This window comes from Drosophila guanche, unplaced genomic scaffold (genome assembly GCF_900245975.1).
Source record: "Drosophila guanche unplaced genomic scaffold, DGUA_6, whole genome shotgun sequence".
NCBI classification, from domain to species: domain Eukaryota; kingdom Metazoa; phylum Arthropoda; class Insecta; order Diptera; family Drosophilidae; genus Drosophila; species Drosophila guanche.
Window position 1 is genome coordinate 5,209,646 of NW_022995750.1, and position 26,863 is coordinate 5,236,508.

Here is a 26,863-nt window from a genome sequence, read left to right on the forward strand (position 1 = left end):
AAAAGTTCAGTTGGAAATCGTAGAATTCATTAGGTTTCATTAAAAATCTGGATATCAATCTTCAGTCTAGCAAATATGATTCCAAACATAGTAAATTGGGTAATAAAAAAACCCTTTGGCTTGTTGAGATTATCTCCTCTTTTAAAGTATACATTTCAGCTCACGATTTATGGATACAAATACAAATTCTCTACCATTTTTTAACAACATCCAATGCAGCCACTAAAAGTTTTTGCGTACATTGGTTTTACCTTCCCCATTGATAACTCTTTTGTGGAATTATTCACTACTCTTTTTTTTCCATCAATATATGAAATGACACTACAAGAAAATGAAACTTCAAAAAACTGACGGCAGAATGAAAAAAACTTTCATACAAAAGGGAAGCGCTTCCTTCTACCATAATTGGGAGCCTAAAATTGGGACACAACTTAGGGACACCCTCGCAATGCCATACAACAATCAAAGAACAGATAAACATACATATGTAGACAGTGTAACATCCTGTGTTTAGGCTCATCAAATGGTTCAAAGGCCTCATTTGATAGTCCACAATCATGCTGAAAACCAAGCTGTAATATGCAATGACACATGCTCTATGCCCCCCAACCAATTCTAATTCCGATTTAATTTTGTGGCTGCTGCTACGACGAAATTCATATACATAAAACAAGTACATACATGGCTTAAAAAGGAGATGTATATACATATGTGCATTATATATGTATAACTCTTCAATTGTGAGGCTCGGCAGCTGTTTGTGTTGTTTGTTGTTTCATTGAATTAAATATTTAAATAGTCTATAAACCAAATTTAGTTGATAGGCAAATGATTTCAATGCGAGAAAAACACAATGAGAAACTCGCAAAATAGTTTATTGTTTAATGTTTAATGTGTATATAGAATGGATAAGAGCTCTATATAAAATAGTTATGTATTTATTGTAGATGTAAGCTATGAATCCTCGGCCCCCCCCAACCACCTGTCCACCTGCCCAGGACCCGCCCAATGCCCCCGAAAGTCCGGCCCCCGCCCTCTCAGAAAAGCTCACCAGCCACCAAGCACAAAATCAAAAAAATTACACCAACAGCAGACAGTACGAGTGTCCTTGTCTGTGTGTTTTCTCGGCTCCAACTCGATGCTAATCAGAATTATTTTTTTAAATTTATTTCATTAACGAATTGCTTGAATTATCTGCCAACAACCACACATACAACAACAACAACAACAACAACCACCACACATACAACAACCAACAACAACAATGCTTACACCAACATCCTCCCAAGCAGTCCACCAGCCATGCCACAGCCAGCGGCCACGATGAGCGGGGCAACCTTCTCTGGCAGCAGGAGGCCTCCGAATTCGTTGAGCAATTCCCCACAGATCCAGTGCGACGGTGCCCGGTGCCACCACTGCGCCACTGCCACGCCCACGGGCATGGCCATGCCACGCTGGGCAGACGCAATGCGGATCTGTTTAGCGGGGACCTGGGCATCCCGGAGATCAGCACCCATGTGGGCAGCGTTGTGCACACCTTCGAGACGCTGGCCCTGCAGCGTCGACTGGCCGAGGCCGAGCAGGAACGGGACCGGGACAGGGATCGGGACAGAGAGTTAAGTAAGTACGAACCGAGTGCCAATGGCAATGGCAATGGCACTACCCAGAGCAAGTACAACCAGCTGAAGCGCCGCTCGCAGGAGATGCGACAGCGCCTCATGCAGCAAATGCACCGCCAGAAGCTGCAGCAGCAAGCACGAACACGGGCCCAGTCCCAACCACAACCGCAGGCACAGACACAGCCACAGCCACAGCCACAGGCACCATTAACCAACAGCTGTAGCACCCAGACGCTGGCCACTGCCCATCTCAGGCCGCGTCTGGCCCGTTCCACGGAGCAGCTGCAGCACCAGTCCACCTTCGAGGACTACCGCAAGAATCTGTTTGGCACGCTGACGCGGCCCAGCAGTGTGGAGGAAGAGCTGCAGGACGAGTCCTTCATTGTGAACGCCGCCTTCGACGAGATCTTTGCCCACTACGACGACGACTCCTCGCAGGAGCAAGAGACAGGAGGCATGACGCTGACCAACACCGATGACCTGTTCGAGGACGAACACATGCTGGTGAGCCTCAGCGAGCTGGACGACGACGTGTTTGCCAGCAAGGCGCAGACAGCCTCAACCACACCCACCACGAGTGCAGCTGGGCGAACGCCCAAGCATAGTACGCCACAGCTGAATCTCAATAAATATCCGGCGCCGACTCCCCCACGCTCCAGGACGCTGACCAATCTGTTTGAGCGCCTCAAGTCGGAGCAGCATCAGCGGCTGCAGAAGTATCCCGCCGAGACGCAGCTCCACCAGGCGGCTGACTTTAATCGCGGCTCCACGCTGAGCAAATCGTTTGTGCAGCAGCTGAGGCGACCCTCCCACAAGCAGAAGCGAGCACCCAAGCCACCGCCCAAGCCCAAGTCGCGCTCCCATGTGGCCATCGCTCATGTGACGCCACTGCGGCACGCTCTGATCTTCCCCAAGCGCTCCAAGTCCTCCAATGAGCTGCTGCTGGACGATTTGAATGTGCAGGCGCGTAAGTATTACCGCAGGACGCCGGAGCTCAGCGCAGCGCTGTAGAGGATCAGATGGAGCACAGAGTTATGCACCCATCACGCTCACCTCTAGTTGTTATCCGTTTGCTAACCCGCTGACCAAGTCAGTGCCGGATTGGCTCTTGGCTATAATGATTTCCTTTCCATCTTTTATTTTACCAATTAATATTTGGCAGAGGCGACGCTTTTGTAGGCTAAGTGAATCCCAGAAACCCAAACCCCAACCCCAGACCCGACCTGACCTGACCCACGATTTTGAAACTGAACCCGAACCCTGAACCCCGAACCAGACGTAGGATGTGGATGAAGTAGAGAGCAGCTAACCCGCCGCCAAACCGGAAGAAAAATTATAGCTCGAGAGATGTGAATCGAACGGCGAAACCCAAAGAGAATTGAGCCATAACTTGGAATAGGAAAATCTTGTCAGCACTCGTAATACAACAAGAAAACAAATAATTTCATAAATTAACAATTAAGTGAATTACATTATTCGAAACCTGCATGAAAATCAAATCAAACGATGACTAACATATATGAATATATAATAGGTAATAATTTATACATACATTATTGTACAAATAGGATCTCTGATAGAACCGAAAATCAAATGCTCTCAGCCTAATGCGAGCACTCAAGTTTGTCTCTTGCATTTGTAATTTCATCAATCAGACCCGATTATACACATCTATACATTATATATGGATATATACATACAACATATACATATATATTTAGCAAAGCAAAGCATATAACTACGTAATTTGTTGTAACTTGTAGGATAATTACAGAATCAAAGGAAATGTAAACCAATTACAAGAATGAAACATTACTAAATCTTACCTGCATGCAAATAAACAATTTAAAAACTAACTCAAAGCAGTCTCAATTAATTCTTAACTAGTTACAGCTAGGTGGTGGTCCAGTTTTCCAGTTGTGCAGCAGGAAGATACTTCTGCGGGTGAACAAGGAAATTATTTAAATCGAAAAATTACCAGCAAAGATTAGGATCCACTTACAAGCTCTACGCGTTCGATTTTGTGGTATTCCTCACCATGATTTCACAGCCTTGAGGCGAGTGCCAGCCTGCTGGTCTCAGGAACAAGATTTTCCAAACATTTTTCAAATGTTAACAAATTTAAATCCATCACTGAACTAAAGAGAAAAGCCAGCATTATTAGAGTTCAATCAACTATCAAATGATTCTTACCTTGCACGCTATCAGCCTCCTCTTCGTGTCGCATCAGATGATTTCTAAGCTGAGCCGCACGACCAAAGGTTTTTGGGCAGAACTGACAGCGATGAAGGCGCTCATTCGAGTGTATTCTCTCGTGGCTGCGCAGCACGCCCAACTGGCCAAAACTACGCTGGCAATGCTTGCACTTATAGGGCCGTTCACCCGTATGAGTGCGACTGTGTAGCTCCAGCAGGTAGACCCTGGAGAACTTGCGCTGGCAGACGGTGCAGGTGTGCGGCTTTTCCTTTGTGTGCTTGGACGTAATGTGGCGCTTGAGATTGCTGGACTCCACGAATCCCTGGCCACAGTAGTTGCAGTGGTGCTGAATCACTTTGAAGTGTCGCTTCTGGTGCGTGACCAGTGCTCCATTTGTTGTAAAGGCCTTTGGGCAATTTGAGCAAACAAAAGGTCGTTCGCCGCTGTGCACCCGAAGGTGTTCGGTCAGACTGTTGGCCGACTGCATACACTTGCCGCAGTGGATGCATCTATGCCGACCGCTTTGATCAACCGATTCCGTGGAGCGATCGCTGCAGCTGTGGCCTTTGTAAGTGCCAAAATCAGTGAAGAACTGCCCACACTTTTTGCAGTCGTAGATGGTTATAAGAGCGTGAAAGTTCTCCAGATGCTTGCGTAGGGACTGCCGCTGCTGGAAGACAGCACCACAATTGTCGCAGTTGTATCTGGCAGAGATGAGTGATACCTGATCAGCATCCTCTTCAGTCGCCTCTTCCTGCTCGTCATTTGGCATCTGTTCCGCATAGTCGCTGGGATCGCATACTATGATTTCCTCTGTCATGTATTCTTCCTCCTGCAGACAAACTTCCTCCTCCGCCAGATTTTCTTCATCCGCCAGAAAATCTTGCTCCTCGACCATCAGCTTAGTTTGTGCTGCATCTTCTTGCAGACGAATCTGTGTCTCGGAGCACTTTTTGCGAAATTTGGCCGTAATGAGCAGCTCCTTGGTGCATTCCTGGCACAAATATTTCGGATATGCGTCGGACGGGTCCACCTAAAATGAAGGCAGTTCATAACAACTCAATTGGCGAAGCCGGTGGGCAAACTCACTATTATGTTGCCACAACTCTCCAGCAACGAGCACAAGTCCACTTGCAGCTCTTCCACATGCTCATAAATGTCCACCAGCAGCTCGTTTTGTTGAAGGCAAACCCGGCAAAGAAATTCGCTTAATCTTAGAGACATAATTTAAAAATTTCATTTGCTTAATTTTTTTGCAACAAGATGAGGATTTATCGATAGAATATATCGCATGAACCTCAGAAATATACCTTCTCACTTTATAAATATACCGTTAAAATACCAAGGTAGTTCGTTCACTGCCAATGGGCATAAATCATATTCCCGGACTTTAATATTCTGCTTAATTTTACTAGCATACAATTTTATTTGTCTTAGTTCATTAGATATTCCTTACAATTAAACTTGATTTTAAATAAATGAATGTATTGTACAAATTAGTATATTCTCCAGCTTATCGAAAGCAGTTTATCTAGATTGGTGGGTCAACCAATTATCGAAAACAGTGAATTCAAATTACATTTTATTCTGATTTCAAACTGTTGACATAATGCTCCACTTTGAGTGCCATCTGTTGACGCTCCTCATCATTGGCAAACGAGTGTTTCACTGCCTCCATGGTGAGGTCAATGCAGTGGTCGCGGGTCAAGTTAAATGTTTCTGCCACCAGCAATAACTCATTTGTCAGCGTCGTGTCGAAAACACCGCTGTCATCCGTGCACACCACTTTGGGGGCATCGGCTTCCATTAGCTGCTTCAGATGATGCTCCTCGAAGCTGGATACCGTGCCCGACTTGACATTGCTTGTAAGGCAGCACTCGATCGGGATGTCTGCCGCCTTCATATGGGCAATGTCCTCGCTCGACAGGTAAGTTCCGTGTCCACAGCGCGACATGCCAAAGGCCAGCATCTCCTTAATCTCCGAGGTATTGTCTATCTCCGCACAATGGATGACCAGTTTCAAGCCTTCCTTGCGGGCCAAGTTAAGCGCTCCACTGAAATCTGTGAATTTGCCTTGGGCTGGATTTCCGCTCAGATCGATGCCCACCACCAGGTCCGGATCGGTTTTAGCAAACTCCACAGCCAAGGCCACAGTCTCTTCGGCGACAGCCACTGGCTCGGATCGATTTATAGACGGCAGCAGCTTCACCAGTATATTCGGGTACTTTTCGCGGCCCTTTTTGATCGTGTCGAGCACAATGCGCAGATAGTCCCGCCGCAGGTAATTGTTGTTGGCCTTTGGTGTTGTGCGCAGCTCCAGATACTGGATGTTATCGTTGGCAAAGTCGCGTATGACAAGCTCCGTGGCATACTGTAGCCCCTCGGCCGTTGAGGTCAGCTCGTGGACAAAGGCGAACTTCTCGAAGCATTTGTCCAGATTTGAATCTTTTTCAAAGTCAACAAAGCGCGCACACAGCTGCGAGAACTCCTCCGAGGTGTTGCCGTACACCTTTTCGGCCAGATCCCGCAGGCTATTGGTGTTGAGTGATCCATTGAGGTGTGCGTGCAGTTCAACTTTGGGCAATTCTTTCAAAAATTTAAACATTTTGCAAAAAATATGGAAATAAACGTAGGTTAGAGGTGGGACAAAATCGATAATCACATCGATGACGCGCCACGGTAGAATTTGTGTGATGGTATATTTCATCGATAAGTCAGCGGTCACACTGGCGCACTCGTAAATAAAGATTTTTCAATTTTGTTGGTTTTTCCGGGATTCTGATTTCTGACCATGTCCGAGGCCCACTTGGAAGCACCACCCTCGGTGCGTCTCACCAACGATGACTTCCGCAAGCTGCTGGCCACGCCACGTGCCCCGCCTCCTGGCTCCAGCACAGGCAGCGCGGGAGGCTCCTTGGCCACAGCAACCTTCGCCACGCCCTCTGCGGCGGGCGACAAGAAGAAAACCCAGAGCAGCAGCGAGCGCAATGACCTGAGGCGGAAAAAGAAGAACTTCTATGCCGCCCTCAAGAAGCAGGAGGATGTGAAGCTGCTGGAACTGTCGGAGAAGTACAGGGATCGCGCCCGCGAGCGACGTGACAATGCCAATCCGGACTACACGACCGCAAGCACACCCGGCCATGGAGGAAGTACCAATGCCTACCGTGCCGTGGCCCCGGACATGAAGTCGGGCATCGATGCCGCCGAGCGGAGACGGCGAATCATCCAGGAGTCAAAGTTCTTGGGCGGAGACATACAGCACACCCATTTGGTGAAGGGTCTCGACTACGCGCTGCTGCAGAAAGTGCGCTCGGAGCTCCACTCCAAGGAGACCGAAGAGGAGGAAATCGCTGCCGCCTTGGCCAGGGAGAAACTGGCAGAGGCGGCCGCTGCAGCCGAGCAACTGGAGGCGGAGCGCAGGGAGTCGGAGGACATAAACGCCATCAATGGTTCGTTGGCGCGTAACATTTACAATCTGGTACAGGCGCGTCGCTCCAAGGAGGTGCCGCGCAACGAACTCTTCGCTCCCGGCCGGATGGCCTACGTCATCGATCTGGAAGACGAGCTGGGCGAGACTGATATACCCACAACGCTGAAGCGATCCAAGTTCGAGGTGCCGGCGTCGCGGGAGGACATTGCCACGCTCACCACCAACGATATTGTCATCAACAAGCTGTCCCAAATTCTCAGCTATCTGCGGGCCGGCGGTCGCAACAAGAAGAACAAGAAGCGCGACAAGGACAAGCCCCTTTTCTACGAGAAGGAAATTGAGAGTGTCCGCACCCAACCGGGCATCAGCAGTGGTGCTGGTGCGGGTGCTGGTTCCAATCCAAAGGGCGGCAAGCCCGCTGCTCCCCTGGGGGACAGTATATACGACGATGTGGGTGACTATCAGCCGGGAGGCAAATCGCGTGGCGATCGGCATGCTCGTCCTGGCGGTGCAGATGCAGCCAGCAAGCCTGCTCCCGGACAGAACTCTTACTTTGGCGATGCTCCGCCAGAGACGGTGGAGCCGGTCATCACCAGCATACCTCCGCCCCCGAAGATATCTAAGGCTATGGCCTCGCGATTCGCCAACGAACCGGAAGGCTATGCCGAGTGCTACCCGGGCCTGGAGGAGATGAACGACGCCATCGATGATTCGGACGATGAGGTGGACTACACCAAGATGGATCTGGGCAACAAGAAGGGCCCCATCGGCCGCTGGGACTTTGACACGCAGGAGGAGTACTCCGATTACATGAGCACCAAGGAGGCACTGCCCAAGGCCGCCTTCCAGTACGGCGTCAAGATGCAGGATGGCCGCAAGACGCGCAAAAACAAGACGGAAAAGAACGAAAAAGCTGAACTGGATCGGGAGTGGCAGAAGATTCAGGTGAGCTTGGGTTGCCGAGCTCCAAAACATTCCCGAATTCAATTAACAAAACATTTTGTACATCTTTCCAGACCATCATACAAAAGCGTAAAATGCCAAAGGATCGCGACGGTGGTGGTGGTGGTGGCGGAGGGAGCCGTGACGGTGGCGATGAACCCGAATACAAATCAGCCAAGTACTAAGGAGACATACATCTATTGCTAATATTTCTTGAAACATTATTCTATATTTGTAATGTAATGCTGTAAAACTTTAAAGATAAGTTATGCGTGTGTTTTTTAGCCACATGGTTTTTATCACTATTTTAATTGCTACGGGGTGGATGTGGGAAGGGGAGGATTGGGGATCATTGGCAGGCAGAACTTATCCACTATGTGCGATATTAGCACTTGTTAAGTGGGACGCGAAACTACGAAAAAATCGTTTGATAAGACCCCAACAAATATCTAAGATCAACATGAATAAGGCAAATTGTTCAACTAAATCCTACAGGATCTGTAGAAATATAATCAGAGACACGTATATGATGAAAGGGGACAAAACGCAATTGATTGCACTCTTAAGAAGGTATCCACAGACGAGTTATGTTCGTCGAATTGCGACGAAAACATTTATATTCGACTGTGAATATCCAGCCTTAAGTTTCAAATTGTATATGTAGGTAGTTATGAAACAACGTAGTACGACTCTCTCTCAGACAAAGCCATGTGTGGTGCTCTCTCTTGGTTTCTCTAGTTCCTAGACATGCCTTAATTATATGACACTGATTAAATGTAATTACCATCATGGGGGGAATGCTAATATTAATCACTACGCTATGTCCGAACTGTGTGTGTGAAACTGAGAGGATTGTTCTACTCTTCGTTGGGCATACATAAGGGGAAAGAGAGTAGAGAAGAACAAGCTGATCCCCCCGGAACCCGCTGACTAGCTTGCACATTTCCGTGTACACACATATATATAATATAGTATCTATATAATAAATACAATATGCAAAAGGGCTCGCTCGCTCGGCTCTCTTTGGCATTCCCTTTCTGGCGTGTCGCGGGGATCGATGAGGTGGAAAGTCGCTGATGAGGAGGAGGAGGGGGAAGTGCAGGGTCTATGTGCTATCCAAAGTATCTAATGTATAACATTAAAACTTAGGTTTTTTTGGGCTGTCTTATTACTATTCCCTGTCCCTGGAGTTCTTGTATTTTAGTCATGCCAACTGCTGCCGAGGGACGAACGCACAGAGGTCGAGAGCCGCCTGCTCTCCACCAGCTTCACATCCTTCACACACAGATCATGTTTGGAGTTGCTCGCAAATCGTATCACCGACTGTGTGCTCACCTGTGGCACATGCCGCAGATCCAGCCAGATGAGGCTTTCGCACTTGGAGAGATGCTCCAGCGCGTTCTCGGAGACGAGGCGGCAGGCGCTCAAATTGAGCTCCGACAGGCGGGCAATGGCCGTGTTGGAGGTGCCTATCTGGGCCACGCCCGCGTCAGTGATGCGCTGGCAGGAGGAGAGATCCAGATGCTTGAGATATGGCAGCGACTGCGTGATGTAGCGCACGGCCACGTCCGAGATGTCTGTGCCGGCCAGCTTGAGAATCTTGAGATCACGCAGTCGCGTCTTCGAGTCGCTTAGGCCGGGCCGCGAGTCCTTGGGCGGCGACAGAATATCCCGGACGGCGGCATCGTTCAGACCTCGCACAAAGCTTAGGTCCAGCGTCTGTAGGGGCGGACAGAGGCAGGTGTGGAGTGCCAGCACCGCCTGAATGGGACAATTCTGCAGCGAGAGATTCTTGAGTGCTGGGAGGCGAGCCACCAGCCACGCCAGCTGCCGCTTGGCTATCTGCGTCCAGTCGAGAATGAGGTGTTCCGGCTGTCGTCTCACAATGGCCGTTAGCAGAGAGGCGGACATTTTGTGCGCCGAGCAGTTCATGTTCTTCCAGAGATCGGGATCGACGGCAGCCGTCGACCATACCTTGCACACCGAGCAGCAGGTGACCAGCGTCTCCTGCGGCAGATACCTGAAGATGATCTTCAGCACTGTGGGATCCAGGGCCAAAGAGCTGCTGTGATGCAGACTGTTGATGCCATTGGAGCCGCTCGTGCCACTGCCATTGGCACCGCGCTCACCGGCAGAGCCTCCTCCGCCGCTTTGGCTTGTTCCATTGCTGATGCCGTTGCTTCCGCCTCCGCCGCTGGCATTGTTTCCGGACGAACTGCCGGATGCGGCTGGCCGTACCACATACTGCGGCTTCTTGAGCACCCGATTCGAGTTGTTGAGCATCTGTTGGGCCAGCTGTGAGCGTATCGAGTTCTTCTTGCGCGATCCACTGCCTCCTCCTCCACCGCCGCCGCTCCACTGATTGCCGCCACCACTGCCTCCGGCTCCGCCACTAGCTGTCGCCACTCCTCCACCACCTCCGCCTGCAGCTGCTCCATCCACCGAGGAGTTGCACGGGGCATCGTTGCTCTCTTGCATGCTGCTGCTGACGCTCGTTCCATCGTCGCTCTTGCGCCGCTTCACCTTGTCGCCCACGGCATTCGGTGATATTCCAGGAGATGGAGTGTCGCAGCTGTTGTTCCGATCGGTTTTCACCTCCAGCTGATGGTGCCGTTTCATGCCGTGCTTCCAGTGCGTCACATGGCCACCCGCCGTGCCAGACTCCATCTCCGATTCGCTGGTGAAGACAAAGTCCGTGTACTGTCCGACAGGTGGCGGCAACAGGCTGCTCGTGCCCTCATGCCCAGCCTCTCCGCCCGGGCCATGGGAAACGGACACTCGACGAACCTCAGAGGATTTCAGGCGAGCCCGGAAATGTCGTGGCTATGGGGGACAAGAAAGGAGACTGGCATTAGCTTTCGTTTCGATTAAATGAAAGCCAAAATATATTATACCTTGTAGTCGTAATTCTTGCCGGAGCGACAGCAGCTGGGACACTCCCAGCTATTGGGCAGATCCTCGTTGACAATGCCCTTGGCATCAGCCGCATCTTCTGTGCCGTCCAGCTGCGACAATGCACAGTCGGGATGGGCAATCTCATAGCAAACCGAGCACTCCATCAGTGCCGAGGGCCCGTCCACGGTGGCCAGTTGCTTGGTCTGCGGCGACACTGGGGTCTGTCGCCAGCCGTCCAGATGACAGTAAACACACTGCGCGGTCACTGGCAGCATGGGCGACAGGCACTGGCGCATCATGCACGTCTGCTTGGCCCGTCCCGGTCCACCGAACTTGACCATGTCCATGCAGAAGGGGCAGGTGCCGCAATCAGAGCGCTGACAGGCGGCACAGTTCTTGCAGCGCGTGCGGCGTCGTCTCGGCTGGCCGGTGCCCGTCAGATGTGGCGATAGCTTGGCCCCATCCCCAGGCGAGGGACAGTTATTGTCCAGAGATGCCGCATCGCTGCTGTTCAGATTGTTATAGTTGGAACATGTGGCAATCACACTGATGGCATTCCCTGTGACTGTCCCTGCTGTCCCACCGGCAGACGGGGGACTATTACTATTTGCTGTAGCTCCTCCTATGGCTGCAACTCCTCCACCACTGGTGGTGCTGCTGCTCGCTGCCGCAGCCACTGCATTTGCCAGATGCATTTTCTTGGGCGGCCGATACTTGAGCGTATCCGTCGGCAGGACAAAGGTGGCCTCTGCTAAGATAAAAAGTTAGTAAAGTAAAAACCACGAAGATTGTTATGATAAAACCAACCTAGTTGCGCTCCGCCTGCCTGGCCAGTGGCTCCTGGTGTTCCGCCGCCGTTCTCCAGCTGCTCCTTCTTGAGGACTCCATTGCTATACTCAATGCCAGCCACAACGGCACCTGAGGCAGCCACTGTACCATCCCTGCCAGCCTCTAGCTGCTGCTGTTCGCGGATTACCTCAGCATTCTTGCGGACAATCTCCTGTTTGATCTCCTGCTTGACCCTTGTGCGGTCGTACAGCTGAAAGCCCGCCTGTTCCTCGGAGGCCGTACGCAGAACGGACATGCCCGTCACGGCCTGATCCTGCTGGTCCTTGCAATGCCGCTCCACCAGTGTTCGTACATCCTTAATGAGAGCCACAGGATCTAGCACGAGATTGGGCACATTCTTCTTCTGCGGCGGCAGATCGTACAGATACATGACGATCTCCTTCAGACCAAACAGCTCGTAGTGCGTGAGATGGATGTGTGGTCGAGCGGCCATTTCCGCCTCGCTGGCCGAGGGCTCTCCCTCTAGATGGGAGTGGCCGAGCAGCGTGTAAACATAGCGCGCAAGGACATACCAGAGCATCTCGGTGAAGAAGGGGTAGCGAAACTTCTGCGGCACCTTTGTGTTGTCCTCAACGGTGGCCGTTCTCAGCTGCTTCACGATGCCGAACGAGTGCAGGAAGTTGCCCCCAAAGACGAGGGACTGGGTGGGTGTGTAGACGGCATGAATCCAGCCGGTGGGTATGAAGAAGGTATTCCCAGCCGTCAGATAGACGCGTGCGCACTTCTCGACCGTGTCGCCGAAGAATATATCCGCCTGCTTGCCGGACAGCACCCACTTCTCGTAGAGCTGAAGGTTGCGATCGGTGGGCGGTATCAGCCAGAAGACCTTGCTGCCCTTGAGTATGTGATACCAGACGGAGGTGCCGCCAAAGTCAATGTGAAAGTCTGTGTAGCAGTTCTTCACCGACATGAGGCAGTATTTCTGCACCTTGGGGTACATCATGCCGCCGAGCAGATTGGTGCCCTCCTTCTGGGCATCCTTCAGCTGCTTGGGCCATACCACATCCACCCAATCGATCTGGCGCACAATCTCTGGGCTCTGCACAAAGCGATCCAGTCGCGTGTGCGAGAACTCCAGCGAAATCACGTTCAGCAGTCGATCCTTTTGCGGGCACTCGTAGTACTGCTGCCACTCCTTCATCGTCATCTGTAGGTTCTTCTGTGTATTCACATCCATCACGTCCAGCAAACGACGCGATCCCACGCACAGCCGCACATCGCCCACAGTGAACTCCTGGGGATCGGGCATCCGCAGACCCAACCCGTTCTTTTCCCTGAAGAGTAAGGGTATGTTGAAGCCATGCTGCTGTAGGAATCTGAATACGGCATTGAGGGAAGGGTAAAGAATTTAAGATTAATATATTTACTCGCTCATCCATGAGAATTGTTTTGTTAAGTTGGCAGCTGTTGATCAATCGATAGACGATAACTGATATACTTACGCGACGGTTAAATCGCAGCCACGCATCTCTCGCACCATCCCAGCCTGCGCAAACTTTGAAGATTCAAGTTTCTCGGCAACACTGAAACCGCGCGCCCCCTCACCATCGTCATCGCCCTGTGACCATTCGTCAAGGTAGAGCTTCCGCTGCTTGCGCTCGCGCTGTAAGAGAAAGAGATAGAGAGAGAGAGGAACATTACAGAGGGAGATAAGACAACATTATTGAATGCAAAGCAAAGCAAAACCAAAGCAAACCGTTGAGGCCCCGAGAGCCGGAAAAAGCCGGAGCGCAGCGATAAATGCCTATAAATACACTCCACAGAGGGCGGCGGCACCGCTAGCTTCTCTGCTGACGCCATCAAAAAATGATTCACAAATGCCTTCCGCTCTTTACCACACTCAACTGAGTGACACACTCCTCTCTCGTGGCTCTCTTTCTGCCATCCACCTCTGCCAGCGCCATCACTTTCTCCGAGTACTGCCACCATCACCGCTGCGCAGCTCTGCGCTGCCTCTGCTTTATTCGGCGTATATAAAAGCTTGTGGGGCTCGTCATTTCGTTTTCATTGGGCTCTTTGGGGCCATGGACGCACCATGCACTAAGGAACCATTTATGGGGCTTCGGGTTTTCCTTAACTACGTTCTCGTTGGCGCTCGCTGCTGCTCGCTCGTTCGTGTTGTCTGGCAATTTCCGTGCGGCACTTGGCAAAGGGCAATGGGAATCGTGTTGTGTTGTCCGGGCGGCAGGCAGGCCTGAAAGCCCGCCCTAGCTATAGCTCCATCTCCTGTTGCTGTCTCTCTTCTGTGCGCATGCACTTTGCATATGCAACACACATACATATATATGTAGATTCTCGTAAATGCATTTGTGGTGAAACAGCGTCGCCGGGCTGCGGCACGACTGTTGCTCCAAAGGAAAAGCAGAGGCAGAAACAAAAACAGCATGTCTCCTGCTTTGCGTTTATTTTGGCCGTCGCCGCCGTCGCTGTGGGGAGTTTTTTGGGGAGGGGAAGTGCAATGAAAAATCTATAAAACATGGATGCGACTCTGCCCTCGTTTGCACGAGTATTCAGTATACATGCGTGTGTGTGTGTGTGTGTCTGGTATATCCTTTTTGAGCGGTTTGCCACACTGGAAACTTGTTTGGCATGTTCTAAATGATTTTTTTTAGTGGCTTTTCATTGTGGTTGTTGTTGTTGCTGCGACTTCTGACCGAAAAGCTTGTTTTGGTGTCCGGCATCAGGTACAAAAGCATACATTTCTATGTGTTTGTGTGCCTGTGTGTCTGTGCGTATGTGGATAAAAGAAACCAAAATCCAAATCCAGTCAAGTGGTATCAGGGTGGCGTCACCGATTCCCCCACCGCTCTCCCGCACCATCAATTGGTGTGGGCCACCTGGGGCCCCTAATGTATTCTATTTAGGTGCTAATTGCGGACCCTTATCTGCCATGTGCTTTGCTCCCCTCTGAGGTTAGTCATGCTACATGCCTGCTCTGCTCTATACATTTTTAATGGGCGTACATTGCGATTCGCACTTAAATATTCATAGAGATAAAGAGTAACGCTAGAGGGAGATGGAGGGCAGTGGCATACATTCATAGGATCTCTTTCTTGTTACAAGTGCTTTGACGGTGGCTACCGACAGGTGCCGGTGGTAACAGCTGTTGCTCTGATCCAGCTTCGGTTGCTAATCATAGTCGACAATAAGATATCAAATCGGTTATCGGCTTCTGCCCGAGCAGTGTCAACGTCAGCATTACTTCAGACCCCCACTCTATCCCCTTCCCAGCTCCCTTGACGTGTATGTAAATATGTTGGGCAAGAAGAACAACAACAATGCCCCTGTTATCTACGATACGAAATAGAAACCGAAGAAACACACCACACTGTGCTCACAAAACACACATACAAATCACACCACATCGTAGCAAAGTCAAAGGCATAGCAAAACGAAAACGAAATGCCAGCCTGAATATCATAATAGCTGCCGACATTTTAGATACTCTAACTAATCCATAGTTCGATATTATATTGAATCGATTGATAAGTAGAGCACATCTGTTATAGCCTCAAGAAATGGGACGCATTGAAGCTTTGCGTCATAGTCGACATACCACCTGGAAGGGTATATGTATAACGAGAAGAGAATAACAAGCACCAGTCAGCCAGCCAGCCAGCCCCAACAAGAGGCAGAAGAAGAAGAAGAAGAGGAGGAGAGGAGAATAACAAACAGCAGCAAATATGGCAAATAAAGCTCACTGCTTTTGGTCATGAGGCATCAGTTGAGCTCCAATGCTCAACGGGAGCGAGCGAGACAAAGATAGAATAGAGGGAAAATGGGGAGGCCGAAGAGAGTGAGCATGCAATTTATTTATATAGATTAATGATGAGTTTTACGTTTGTTTCCACAACTAATGATCATCTTGGGGCACCGGGGGCTTATCAATAATTGCCATAGGTTGTTGCTTTTTTTTATTTATCAGTTTATTGATAGATGTATGGGGGAAATGGGAAAATTGAACAGTGGGACGGGACACAAACAGACGCGGGTACTCACCAATTGACGGCGCTGAACACCTTTCGGATTGGTACTGGGATTACCATTGCCGCCTCCGCCGCTGCTGTTGCCATTGTTGTTGCTTTTGGCTGGCGACGACCCCGTTTCGACGGCGGAGGACATCGCCACGGAAATCGTTTATAGAAAACGTTACTTCACTTGCAGCACAGCACTCCGCAACCGATTTCCGATTCGGATATATGTTCAACGAGCCGTTCCACTCCGACGAATTAATGTGTAATTGTTTTTCCTCTCTCTTGCTCTATCTAATCCAGTGTTAAACTGCAAAATGTGCGGAAAATCAAAAGATGCGTCAGCATTTAGTATCGTTCTCATGCAGATTGCAATCTGTCGGCTGCTGCTGCTGTCACTTGTCTTTCGCCCCAAAGAGCGCACTAACAAACTAATTACGTTTATTACTTCATACAAATTGAACGGAGGGGGGTACAGGCACAGCACAACACAGTCACAGAAACACAAACACATAAAACGGCGACGTTACATTACACTGAACACTGACAGAGCACGCAGCAAGCTTGCTCACTCCCACACACGCAAAAACTGAAGAAACGAACGGAACAAATAGCGTGCAGAGCTAGGTCGGCCCCAACGAATGAAACTCAACACACTTGGGGCTGCTGCTGGGCCCCAACCATGAAGCAACTATAAAGGAGGACTCGTCGTCGGCAGCGTTGCTCGTGTCATTTCCCTTTGTTTGCTTGCTGACGCGGAAGATTGGGCGCACAGTCCATTGTCGTTTCACTTACACTTACAGAGCAGAGCCCTTTCACTCGCACTTATTGACAACATTATTACGTTTCCCTTATTTTGCCGACGGGCCCCTCCTTATATAATTGCTTCATGGGCCCCAAAACCGGGTGAGGAAACCCACCACAACGCCGACTGCTTCTACTTATCCGCGCCAGTGGCTCGCCTGCCAAGGGGTTGCCGAATCCCACGTGTGCGACAGCCCAGATCAACGTACGCCTCTGTTCCACGGGTCATCGAGAAGGCGAGGAAACAGATAAAACAAAACTCAACTGTGGTGAATGTCGCATGTCGCTCAGTCGCAGCGCAGCGGCTACCTGCGCCCGGGATGAGAATTTGTGGATGATGCCCCTGCCCGCGTGTCTGTGTGTATGTGCGCTGAATGCATTTAACGTGATGTTTCTGCCATTCAAAACGCTGCCAAGTGCAGCGCTACACTTATCACCGTGCTGCACACCTTGGGGCTGGCTCCACGTATCCCCGTCATAGCGGAGCAAGGCAAGCACTTTCCCATGAACTTGTAGTAAGAATTCTAAACTTGCACTTTGGCTTCGTTTCTAGTTTTTGTCAGATTTTTTCGAGTCTGTATTGGTGGTGGCTCTTCTCTGCTCTGTGCTCTTCCCCTCTAAAACTGATTGCTTTTGTTCTGTGCCATAAGCGTCGTCACCACTGAGCCGCTTCAGCTATTGCCTTCCTTCTTCCGCTCCACTCAATTTGAAAATTAAAATTTTTTCGCTTGCGCCGTGAAATACATTTTAATTATAATTAATACATATAGACGTAAAAGCACTGACACAAAAACACACACACAAACGCTTAAAATCACTCGTATGTTCACGCAAAAATTATAATTAATTTCACAAGTTTCTGCGCTCGGCAAAACATTGGAAGTCGTTCGTACGCGTAAATTATTTAGACGAGCAGGCAGCGTTTTTTCAGCCTGTTTTATTCACTTATTGCGCGTGGTGCGTGGTGCAATACTACTGCGATTGTATTGTTTGTTGTTTTTTAAAAAAATTGTAAAGTAATCAGTGTGACCGTGAAACTATCGATAAAATACCGTAAATATACCGTAGTCTTAAATCATATTCCTCGATGTTAATGTTATATTAGATATTACTAGCTTGCAAAAACTTTTAACACTGAAACAATCATTTTATCTGACTGAAGACTTAATTTGGCTTATTATATACTCCTTTTTATTGGGTTGTATACTTTACTACCTTATGACATTACTAATACACATTTTCTACATACAAATATTTCACAGAACATGTGAAGCATTTAATATCTATTTAAGATTAAAGATAAATCTAATGTAAGACATATGAAAATGAAGAGGAACACCTTAACGCATTTGTCTGTCATTAGGGTTCATTGGCTGTATAAATAAAAGAATTTTATTGTATTCACTTTGATTTGAGAGAGATTGCCACTTAAAAATAACAATCACATTCTAAGTAAAACATAACACATTTGAATTCTATGTGCTTGACTCCAAAGGACAAACGTCAATTTTAACGAGAAGGGACGTGCTTCTTACGCGTCACAACGTTTATACCCGGCACTCGGTACTACATCTGTACCTTAGCGGTTATATGTCAAATTTTAAATTTTTTCCTCATCTGTCATCTACATCTACAACACTTCTCAACCTTCCCTATACCCACAAACACACTTTGCAGAGGCAGAGGCAGCGCCCGCACAAAAAAAAATCAAATATAAGCTGCGGAAGGGGGTGGGTTAAAAAGCGGCAGAGGGTCGGCAGAGGCAGAGGCCGCATAATGAGAATGAGAGAATGTGAAAAAAAAAAATATAAGTTGCGGGACGCAGTGAGTTTAGCCACTGAAAATTAATTTCTTTATTGTGGCTATAATAATGATCCAATCGGATCCCAATTTGGTGATCTGATAGATATGGTCATTCCCTACGGAATGACGGTTTTAGTTTTCTTTTATCTTCAAAATTGAATTGGCAGGTTTCCGCCCTTTTGCGGGGACGGAAGGGGGCATGGCCCATTTTTGAAATACACTTGTAACAGTGCTAAATTTGGTGGCTCTAGCTCTTATAGTCTCTGAGTACTAGGCGCTAAACAAGAAGGACGGACAGACAGACATGGCCCTATCGACTCGGCTATTGATGCTGATCAAGATCACCGATTTTCTGCCATTGTTTTTCCTTTTTTGTTTTTTTTTTAACGGTATATCATTTAATTGTTGGTTTTAAGTTTCGTTTTTGGTTTTTAGACCCGTTTATATTTTAAATATATGTCTTCAAGTGACTGGACTTTCCAACGGTTGTATTTTAGGATGGATTTTTCAGTATTTTTTTTGGTTATTTGGTATTTGTCTTCAGTCTACAGTCACATTTGGATGAGCCATTTTACCTGATAACATTGAAGAATTTGAAAAATAGCGCTCGAAATAAAAGAGAAAAGAAATTCTATTGTTTTTCTGAAAGGGAAAGGGGACATAAGTAAATATTATAATAAGCTTGGAGTGGTTTGGGGTACTTCTTCTATATTTACAAGATAATTGGAGCTAGTCTCCGGCTTATACATTTAAAATACTCCTTTCTTTTTCTAAGGAACAACGGATAATGATGAAAACATCACATAAATCACCGATTTCCTGGAATTTATTTATGTTCTTTTATTTTTATATACTCTCACTCATTTTCTACTCCTATTAAGGTATGGAAATTTCAAGTTCCAAAGGACCTAAGCGAATAAATAATATAAAATATGTACAAATTCGTTTAAATTTCAGGAATCAAATATAGATGTTACTGATTAGATATCTCACGTTTCTTCTATTGGCTATTCTATATCGTGCACTCGTAACACAAATGTCGGTGCTTAATTGGACAGCTTTAATTCACGATTGACTCACTTAAATATTGGACAGCCGTGGGTTGATCCGAAATTATTTTGTCAGCCTGCTTTCAGTTTGTTTGGGGGATCTATGGACATAATAACCACTGACTGTCGTTTCAATTGAATTCGACGCCTTCATAATTTGATTGTCACTGGGTATAGACGTTACATGACTATTACACAATGTTCAGAAAAGTATACTGGGAAGGCTGTAAGGGGTTTGTGACTGACATCAAAATTGGACATCCTATAAATTCATTATTTTCCCGATTATTACCAGGTACTTATAATCTGTGCTCCCCCCTCATAGATGTAGATCGGCAGGATTAAAACCACTTCTAACCGATCTACACGGATCGCACAATACACCGTCCATAGTCATAGATCAAATAAAACCCATTACCTACCCAAATTGCTGGCCAGCAGTAGGAGTAGCATCATCATTATCATCTTGTTTTCCCGTCATTGTCATATCTCTCTGGCGAAAACACAGCCAAGTGCAGTCTATGTTTACTAGAATGCTTTTTAATACTCTCATCCACATATATTTTCGAGTGTGGGTAGAGCTGAGAGCTTCTCGTCAGCACAATAGATCATATAAGCGATATATATTCGTAAATGTGCTATATACATTTATTTGTATCTGTGTGGGTCGCTCCGGTGCGGCTATTGTTCGCGAGAGCTGGGCTTTGGGCTGCGGCCCCGTATATAAAGGTGATCAATTTCGTTGTCTAAAATTTAGTTCAAATATAACCTGACTCGAAGCCGGTTTTGCGACAGTTTTCGTGGAACCTTTGCTTATTTGTACACACAATGCGTTTCGCTCTGTTTGCTTTTCTAGGTAAAGTCATCATACCTATGAGGCGCACGCTATAAACGCTCTAATCACTGTAAATATTCTTCAATTCAGCCATGTGCCTTTTGGCCTTTGTTCTGGCTGTGCCAGCCAAGGACACGAAGAAGCAGGCCAACAGCTGCCAGCGATCCTGCGGAGATGACTACGAGCCGGTCTGTGCCAAGTCGAAGAACAGCAGCAAGGAACGTCTGCTCACCTTTGGCAGCCCCTGTGTGATGTCCAACTATAATTGCCAGCATGCCGATGATCGTAAGTGTTTCACAGTCATCATGCAGTATTTGATCTGCATTAAATACTTTTATTTGCAGCCTTTGAGATGAAATCAAAGGGCGAGTGCGGCGGTGGAGTGAGCGTCCGCCTCTCCTAAGGTTCACATTCCACCCCAGTGGACAACCGATTTGATGACTTGTAAACTTCAACAAGAGCAATAAATTATATTCATATGTTTGTATTCCAACGGGAACAGTTTATTTCTCTTCGAATGAAGGCGTGTCTACATTTGCAAAACAAAACACAAAATTTTAGCATTACAATTAGATCTTCCCCTTAAAAAAAGTCACACTCCTAGACAATCATTCAAACAAAATCGGTGTACTTCAACCATCACTACCCATGTGGGTCCGCATTCATTTATCAGCAGTCACTCGACCAATCTGTAAAATCAGAAAATGAATCAGTTTTTATGACTGCTTTCAGAGAGTACTTACCACTCACAGAGCCTCACAAACTACGATCTAATGCAATAGAGACTAAGTATATATTATATTTTATTGTATTGTAGATTACTCATAATCGTTTTAGTAGTGGTTCCTTTATGTAAGTATGTTTCTTATAGAATACGCTCCGACCACATTCACAGATTCGCTTTAGTTGGCTGCCTTCTTTTGCTGCTTGACCTTGTAGTCGGCCAGCGCGGCCTTGATGGCATCCTCGGCCAGCATGGAGCAATGCAGCTTGACGGGGGGCAGACGCAGCTCCTTGGCAATGTCTGTGTTCTTCAGCTGACCGGCTTCGTCAATGGACTTGCCCTTGACCCATTCGGTGGCCAACGAACTGCTGGCAATTGCCGAGCCGCAGCCAAAGGTCTTGAACTTGGCATCAACGATTTTTCCATTTTCATCTACCTTAATTTGCAGTTTCATAACATCGCCACAGGCGGGTGCTCCCACCAGTCCGGTGCCGACAGTGGTGTCCTTCTTGTCCAACGATCCCACATTGCGCGGATTCTCGTAGTGTTCAACGACCTGGGCAAAGGAGGAAACAACAACGTCTGGTTATTCACTTGTCAGCATGTTATCATTGTTATCTGTTTGAGTGCCGCAAGCAACGCGCTGTCTCGGAAACCGAAAACAAATTCCTTATTCTCATATACTATATAAAGCTATAGATATTACGAAAGAACCTTCCGGGTGGTTGCCAGTACGAAATCCTGAAGACAACTTACATTCTCGTGATACAGGGCCACGGGGACACTCTGCACACGCTTCAGCTGAGAGCGCAGCAATTTGCTTGTGTTTCGAACCAGAGACATCTTTAATTTTCAATTATTCTTTTAGTTTTATACTTTAAGTCAATTATGGCACGCTTTGTTGTGAAATTCTTTCTATTTTTTTTTTTGGTATTTAAATGGCTCATTCCGTGTGACTGTTCAAACTTAACACACTGAACGCCCGTCTTTTAAATAGGTAAGCACCTTGTCCAAATTGGCGAAATAACTCTGCTTGTAAATTTTTGTTCTAGCCACCCATCCCCCTGTTACATTTAACTAAACTGCTTTCAAAATCTTTAATTTCTTAGTTTGCACTTTGGTCAACTGAAGGTTAATCGGTCTCGGTCAATGACACTTTAATCGATTTTAATATTCTGTTTAATTTGTAAGCATTCCAACAAAAGGAAGTCGTCAAAAATTGGTTAATCTTTTGGAGAATTGATTGATAAATCGGATAAAATTATAGTTTTAGGGCGGAGACTCTTAAATAGCTAGAAATATCGAATAGAAGATTAAAATCGAGGAAATGATTTAAGATTTACGGTATATTTACAGTATATTTTGAAAATGCAACTTTTTATTTCCGAGGGTCTGTCGGTAACTTTTAGCGATAATTCCGCGGTCACACTGTTTCAGAAGTAAAGGTTGAAGTGGGAAATGTTTAAACTTTATGGCTTACATTTTAAGCACGAAGGAATAAGAAGTGAGGCGTGGTAAAATGTATGTTGTGACCAAGAAGAGTTGAGCATTCCACAATAACAATTGTTTTTTCTCATTGGCTATTGGCTGTGCTGTAGGTCAAAGAACAAGAAAGATGAAACGACGCTTGAGTTGGATGACATCTTAAGTGAATCCATAACAAACTCGAATAGGCTTGCCGCATTCTTGCAGCGCAACGCAGCCCAAAAGCCCAGGCCCAACCTCGTCTTTGGGAAGTTCTCCTATGACCTGGACTTTGATGTTCCGCTCACAAAGAAGCCTCAAAAAGGCACGCAGGATAACCAATTGAGACCCAATGCGAGCAGCATTGTTGCAGCAGCGTCTGAGCCCCCCGCCTCGGACGAGCCACAGTCGCCTCCCAACTTGGTATCGCATGAGAATGTGCCACGGCGTTCAGCCAGACATTTGCCTTCACCCACCCATCGGCGTCTTCCCGCACTTGGTGGCACTGGCGGCCATGTTCCTGTCTCTGATATGCTGCGTCGTCTTGCTATTCAGAGGCACTCGCGGAGCTACGGGCCTCGTCAACTCTTGCAGGACTTTAATGGTGTAGCTAATCTAACATGGAGCTCCTCGAGCTCCTTTCCCTTTGTAAGTCACAACAGAATCAAAGCCAATACCAAAAGGTTGTATCAATTAGTGTATGCAATTCTACTTGTAGGTGCCAGAAATAAGCAGCACTCGAAACTGCCCGGACGAAATTCCTGAGAATCAACCAGCGTCACAGACACAGCCACAGCCAGTGTCGGAGCCACAGCCGATGGATGGACCGATGAACCCTGGTCTGGGTGGGCAACGGCTTCCTTTGTTTGAAAATATTATGCTGCGGATGAGCCAAAGTGCGGGAGTACGATCCTCGCTGCCAGGATCACGTCCATTGACTCCCTCTGAGAGTAATCGAACCTATACGAGCGGGGAGAGACCAATGACTGAGAATCTGCAGCAATCACGATCGTCGCCTAATACTTCACCCTCGAAATATCCATTGCTGCGGGTGAGACGACTTAACAATAGTATTCCACCAGGTACCTTAAACCGTCTGCACAAATCTGAGCAGGAATCGGCACCGGTGGAGGATTGTGTTGTACCGGGATCACAGTCCCAGCAATCTCAGCAGTCCCAGCAGCCAGCCGAAATTGTGCAAAATCTATCGAGGAGTGGCAACGTGCTAGTTATACCAATGGGTGTGGCCTCTGGTACCAAGCCAAAAGCAGCAGAGGCTTTGCCGCAACCACATTCGCCGGCTCCCAAATCATCAAAGTCGAAGACAGTTTCCCATAGCAAAACACTTCAGGTTGTTGAGGACTTGGACGCAATCATGACCCACGATGAATGCGACGAACAGCCAAGCCAAGAACAAGGGTGTGCTGCGCCGGTCGGTGGTAACACTAACAGGCAGACTCGAAGACGCACGCGAAACAATCGAAATCCCATCGAAAGCAATGACCAGGAAAGTTCCATCCAACTGCTTAACCTTCACCGCTCCAATGCATCAAGCAAGACGAATCGCAAGGGAGCCAATGCTTCCATCTTGAATAAGGTGCCCTGTACCGCAATCAATGACAAGGCGTTTGCCAAGGAGCTGGAACGGATGAGCTACCATGAGATTATTGACTTGCGTAAGAGAAACTCCCTCGGCTTGGTTTATCCGCTGAATGGGAAAAGGGAGAATAGTGCAGAGCAGCAAAAGGCTCTGGAGCAGCAAATTCAGTGTGAGCTACTGCAAAGGAATGTGAAAATTGAAATGGAAACAGAAACAGAAACTGAATCATTGTCCAGATCTGTATCTGCAGAGCGCGAAGAAATGGATTATAGGGAGGAGGTTATGGCTATGCCTCCGCCTGTACCCTTCGCCTTCAAAGACAATTCCCAAAGACACCGCCGCGGTCGAGAGGCTCCAATGGTAGGTAATCAAACCCAGCACAGGACAAAAAATGTAATTTCTTTTTTAATTTTAGACAGCAGAGCTGGTCAACTACGCGGAGCTCTCAAAAACCACTGAGTTACGTCGAAAACCATCAGGAAAACGCAGCCTTTGCACCAAGGGTGGCGATGTCGACTCGGTGTCGCAGGAGAAGCAGCCAAGGCTGCGTCCCACCCGGCTAGGGCCTACTCTTGGTGTGCGGGATTTCAATGGGATCAGGGCAACCCCGCAGGATTCGAGCGATGAAGACACTCCCCTCTGCCATTTGAAGGAGCAGAATAATAATTTAAACGAAATTGCTTCCCCTCTACCAGAGTTTAATGACAATAATGATAATGAAGTGGATGGGGCAGATTGCTCTTCCTCGGGGTATGCCCAACATCGACATTCCAAATCTCCACTTCCTCCAGTGGAAAAATCAAAGGCAAAAAGGGAGCTGGAAAACTTAAAGATCTCTTACATACATGACGAGGTGGAAGTGGACTTCAATGAGACTGGTGAGTGGTGGCGAACGATAATGCACTATTACAATATTCTCATTTATTTTCTACGGTAATACGCAGGCAATCGGCGGTCAAAGCGTGGTCAGGTACCACTGAAAAACCTTTTTTGCCATAGCATGGATCCCATGAAGTTTGAATGGTTTCGCAAAACGGTGGATCCATATGATAGGAAAGAAGCCAAACCGTCGTTGAAGCCACGACGGCCAAAAAAAAGGCAAGATTCAGCAGCGGCTGCCGTAATGCCTCTAACTCATGCCATGGAAACACAAACTGAAACTGAGCCGCAACCCGATTCCGATCCCGATCCAATACCACCAATAAGGACACCAAGTCCCAGCATTTCAGATGACCACCAGGCTGCTTACATGCAACTCATGAGCTGGCTGCGAGGCCACAGTAGCAATCCGCCAAGCTTCAATATGGAAGACTGCAGCGGGAGCCGGGTAGGAAATACAGTCTGTAAGTACGAGTATATCACGTTCTTTATTTTGGCTTCATGGTGATTTTGCAGCTCTTGCTAGTGAATTAGATTTCACCAACTATGATGGCATTGAGTATGCTTTCTACAAAACCAAGGAGAAGGGGATACTGGGGTACATGCGCTTCCAGCCGCTGCAGACTTGTAGAAAGAAACTTGCTAAGAGCGTTTCCCTGGTATGCATACAACCAAGAATTCATTGGAATCTGTTTCTAAATAGTTTATGACAATTATCTCCTTTATTCCTGGTTTAGAATTTTGTTGTTCTCTATGGACAATTTGCCTTGAATTGCACTGTCCCGGATGTGGCGGAACGTGATCGCCGCATATTAAATGTCGGTGACATGGCTGAGATCGAGATCGGTAACACATTTATTAAACGGCAATTGACTGGCAGTATCTTAGACTCCTACTTCTCTTTCAGGCACCCGTTTTGGTTTTTCAAATTTATTGAACGAAGTGAGTGTGCTGATGTTTATCCGCCATATCACACAATAGAAATATATTTTGTAATAAATATAATGTTAATAATGCGACTGTTGTTACCTAGTTCGACTAGATTGACGCATGTTAATTGCCTTGGGAATATCTGCAACTGTTTATTTTCATAGAAATATATCTTGTAATATAATAATGTTAATAATGCGATTGTGTTATCTAGTTCGATAAACATAAAAATATACTATATAATAATGTTGTCATGCGCATGTGTTATTAATGTCTGAAGCAAATACGGGCGACTCTGTCCAAATGCAGAGCTCGAATTCCTTTGTATATAAAATCTATTTTCAGCCTAAAATCACACAATTTTACAACTTCTCAATTGCAGTTGAATTCTATTGGAGGATGCCTTACAGGGCTTTCCATATGTCAAGTAGTAGTTTTAAACTCCACCTTTTCTCGCTTCAAATTCGTTCGGAGTCACAGAAATAGTTTACAATGCTGTGGCAAGGGTTTGTGCAATAATTAGCTTATCTAGATAATTATTTGGTTTTATTTTCGCATAGCGACTGGCTCAATTTCGTCCAGCATTTGTTCATTAAGAACTTATCAATCTCCTCTCGAGTGATGCCAACTGCAGCCGCCACGTTGAGGTAGGGCAGTTCCAGTTTCTTCTGATGGGACCCAAAATCTGAACAGAACGAATATGAATGCCATGTTAATACATAATAAATTTGAACTTTCCTGAGAATGTATGGCCATCAATGGCCCTAGAGACTCCGCGCGTGTGCCCCCAGTTGCGTAATACTTGAGTTCCTAACGTAATGGCCACGATATGAATTTGTCCCTGCTCTCGATAACCAGTTCGGCTGGTTCGGT

The 26,863-nt window shown here is 47.3% G+C and overlaps 8 protein-coding genes across 12 annotated transcripts; 4 read left to right on the top strand and 4 right to left on the bottom strand.

Moving 5' to 3' along the window:
* Positions 1-30: 30 nt before the first annotated feature.
* LOC117586453 lies at positions 31-3,046 on the top strand. Its single transcript, XM_034276496.1, has one exon. It carries the CDS (start codon positions 1,704-1,706, stop codon positions 2,628-2,630), a length of 927 nt encoding a protein of 308 aa, XP_034132387.1. The 5' UTR covers positions 31-1,703; the 3' UTR covers positions 2,631-3,046.
* A 172-nt stretch (positions 3,047-3,218) lies between these two features.
* LOC117586451 (zinc finger protein 37 homolog) lies at positions 3,219-5,085 on the bottom strand. Its single transcript, XM_034276493.1, has 4 exons — positions 4,905-5,085; positions 3,813-4,848; positions 3,622-3,757; positions 3,219-3,557 (listed from the first exon to the last, which is right to left on the bottom strand). Exons 1-3 carry the CDS (start codon positions 5,037-5,039, stop codon positions 3,750-3,752), a joined length of 1,179 nt encoding a protein of 392 aa, XP_034132384.1. The 5' UTR covers positions 5,040-5,085; the 3' UTR covers positions 3,219-3,557; positions 3,622-3,749.
* Positions 5,086-5,319: 234 nt separating this feature from the next.
* LOC117586452 (adenosine deaminase-like protein) lies at positions 5,320-6,459 on the bottom strand. The gene has a single exon (XM_034276495.1). The coding sequence runs from the start codon at positions 6,418-6,420 to the stop codon at positions 5,398-5,400; it is 1,023 nt and encodes a 340-aa protein (XP_034132386.1). The 5' UTR covers positions 6,421-6,459; the 3' UTR covers positions 5,320-5,397.
* Positions 6,460-6,528: 69 nt separating this feature from the next.
* Positions 6,529-8,475, top strand: LOC117586450 (protein Red). The gene is made up of 2 exons (XM_034276492.1): positions 6,529-8,190; positions 8,262-8,475. The coding sequence occupies exons 1-2, from the start codon at positions 6,607-6,609 to the stop codon at positions 8,370-8,372; spliced, it is 1,695 nt and encodes a 564-aa protein (XP_034132383.1). The 5' UTR covers positions 6,529-6,606; the 3' UTR covers positions 8,373-8,475.
* LOC117586447 (jmjC domain-containing histone demethylation protein 1) lies at positions 8,395-17,670 on the bottom strand. Of its 5 annotated transcripts, none has more exons than XM_034276487.1 (6): positions 17,525-17,670; positions 15,931-16,212; positions 13,374-13,534; positions 11,890-13,247; positions 11,082-11,833; positions 8,395-11,010 (listed from the first exon to the last, which is right to left on the bottom strand). In XM_034276487.1, exons 2-6 carry the CDS (start codon positions 16,051-16,053, stop codon positions 9,388-9,390), a joined length of 4,017 nt encoding a protein of 1,338 aa, XP_034132378.1. In that variant the 5' UTR covers positions 16,054-16,212; positions 17,525-17,670; the 3' UTR covers positions 8,395-9,387. The 5 variants fall into 5 exon arrangements, with proteins under 5 accessions (XP_034132378.1, XP_034132379.1, XP_034132377.1 ...); XM_034276488.1 differs by having other exon boundaries at positions 17,600-17,651; XM_034276486.1 differs by lacking the exon at positions 17,525-17,670 and adding an exon at positions 16,351-16,922.
* Positions 17,671-20,295: 2,625 nt separating this feature from the next.
* On the top strand, positions 20,296-20,886 carry LOC117586332 (vasotab). The gene is made up of 3 exons (XM_034276325.1): positions 20,296-20,414; positions 20,484-20,678; positions 20,738-20,886. The coding sequence occupies exons 1-3, from the start codon at positions 20,387-20,389 to the stop codon at positions 20,794-20,796; spliced, it is 282 nt and encodes a 93-aa protein (XP_034132216.1). The 5' UTR covers positions 20,296-20,386; the 3' UTR covers positions 20,797-20,886.
* Positions 20,875-22,036, bottom strand: LOC117586331 (iron-sulfur cluster assembly scaffold protein IscU). Its single transcript, XM_034276324.1, has 3 exons — positions 21,874-22,036; positions 21,137-21,673; positions 20,875-21,082 (listed from the first exon to the last, which is right to left on the bottom strand). Exons 1-2 carry the CDS (start codon positions 21,958-21,960, stop codon positions 21,296-21,298), a joined length of 465 nt encoding a protein of 154 aa, XP_034132215.1. The 5' UTR covers positions 21,961-22,036; the 3' UTR covers positions 20,875-21,082; positions 21,137-21,295.
* Positions 22,037-22,549: 513 nt separating this feature from the next.
* On the top strand, positions 22,550-26,292 carry LOC117585969. Its single transcript, XM_034275778.1, has 9 exons — positions 22,550-22,638; positions 22,716-23,229; positions 23,300-23,632; positions 23,696-24,541; positions 24,597-25,059; positions 25,126-25,524; positions 25,577-25,719; positions 25,798-25,906; positions 25,968-26,292. Coding segments are annotated over exons 1-9 (2,883 nt in total). The 5' UTR covers positions 22,550-22,636; the 3' UTR covers positions 26,042-26,292.
* Positions 26,293-26,863: the final 571 nt, after the last annotated feature.

Excerpts from the sequence above, each read along its gene's own strand:
- LOC117586453 (XM_034276496.1), top strand. The coding sequence starts at position 1,704 with ATGCGACAGCGCCTCATGCAGCAAATGCACCGCCAGAAGCTGCAGCAG.
- LOC117586451 (XM_034276493.1), bottom strand. The coding sequence starts at position 5,039 with ATGTCTCTAAGATTAAGCGAATTTCTTTGCCGGGTTTGCCTTCAACAA. Across the intron at positions 4,849-4,904 it reads AGAGTTGTGGCAACATAATA|GTGGACCCGTCCGACGCATA; the intron begins GTGAGTTTGCCC and ends CCTTCATTTTAG.
- LOC117586452 (XM_034276495.1), bottom strand. The coding sequence starts at position 6,420 with ATGTTTAAATTTTTGAAAGAATTGCCCAAAGTTGAACTGCACGCACAC.
- LOC117586450 (XM_034276492.1), top strand. The coding sequence starts at position 6,607 with ATGTCCGAGGCCCACTTGGAAGCACCACCCTCGGTGCGTCTCACCAAC. Across the intron at positions 8,191-8,261 it reads GGGAGTGGCAGAAGATTCAG|ACCATCATACAAAAGCGTAA; the intron begins GTGAGCTTGGGT and ends ACATCTTTCCAG.
- LOC117586447 (XM_034276487.1), bottom strand. The coding sequence starts at position 16,053 with ATGTCCTCCGCCGTCGAAACGGGGTCGTCGCCAGCCAAAAGCAACAAC. Across the intron at positions 13,535-15,930 it reads GTGTTCAGCGCCGTCAATTG|CGCGAGCGCAAGCAGCGGAA; the intron begins GTGAGTACCCGC and ends TTTCTCTTACAG. Across the intron at positions 11,011-11,081 it reads GCAAGAATTACGACTACAAG|CCACGACATTTCCGGGCTCG; the intron begins GTATAATATATT and ends TGTCCCCCATAG.
- LOC117586332 (XM_034276325.1), top strand. The coding sequence starts at position 20,387 with ATGCGTTTCGCTCTGTTTGCTTTTCTAG. Across the intron at positions 20,415-20,483 it reads CGCTCTGTTTGCTTTTCTAG|CCATGTGCCTTTTGGCCTTT; the intron begins GTAAAGTCATCA and ends TCTTCAATTCAG. Across the intron at positions 20,679-20,737 it reads TTGCCAGCATGCCGATGATC|CCTTTGAGATGAAATCAAAG; the intron begins GTAAGTGTTTCA and ends TTTTATTTGCAG.
- LOC117586331 (XM_034276324.1), bottom strand. The coding sequence starts at position 21,960 with ATGTCTCTGGTTCGAAACACAAGCAAATTGCTGCGCTCTCAGCTGAAG. Across the intron at positions 21,674-21,873 it reads TGGCCCTGTATCACGAGAAT|GTCGTTGAACACTACGAGAA; the intron begins GTAAGTTGTCTT and ends TCCTTTGCCCAG.
- LOC117585969 (XM_034275778.1), top strand. Across the intron at positions 24,542-24,596 it reads GCGGTCGAGAGGCTCCAATG|ACAGCAGAGCTGGTCAACTA; the intron begins GTAGGTAATCAA and ends TTTTAATTTTAG. Across the intron at positions 25,060-25,125 it reads AGTGGACTTCAATGAGACTG|GCAATCGGCGGTCAAAGCGT; the intron begins GTGAGTGGTGGC and ends GGTAATACGCAG.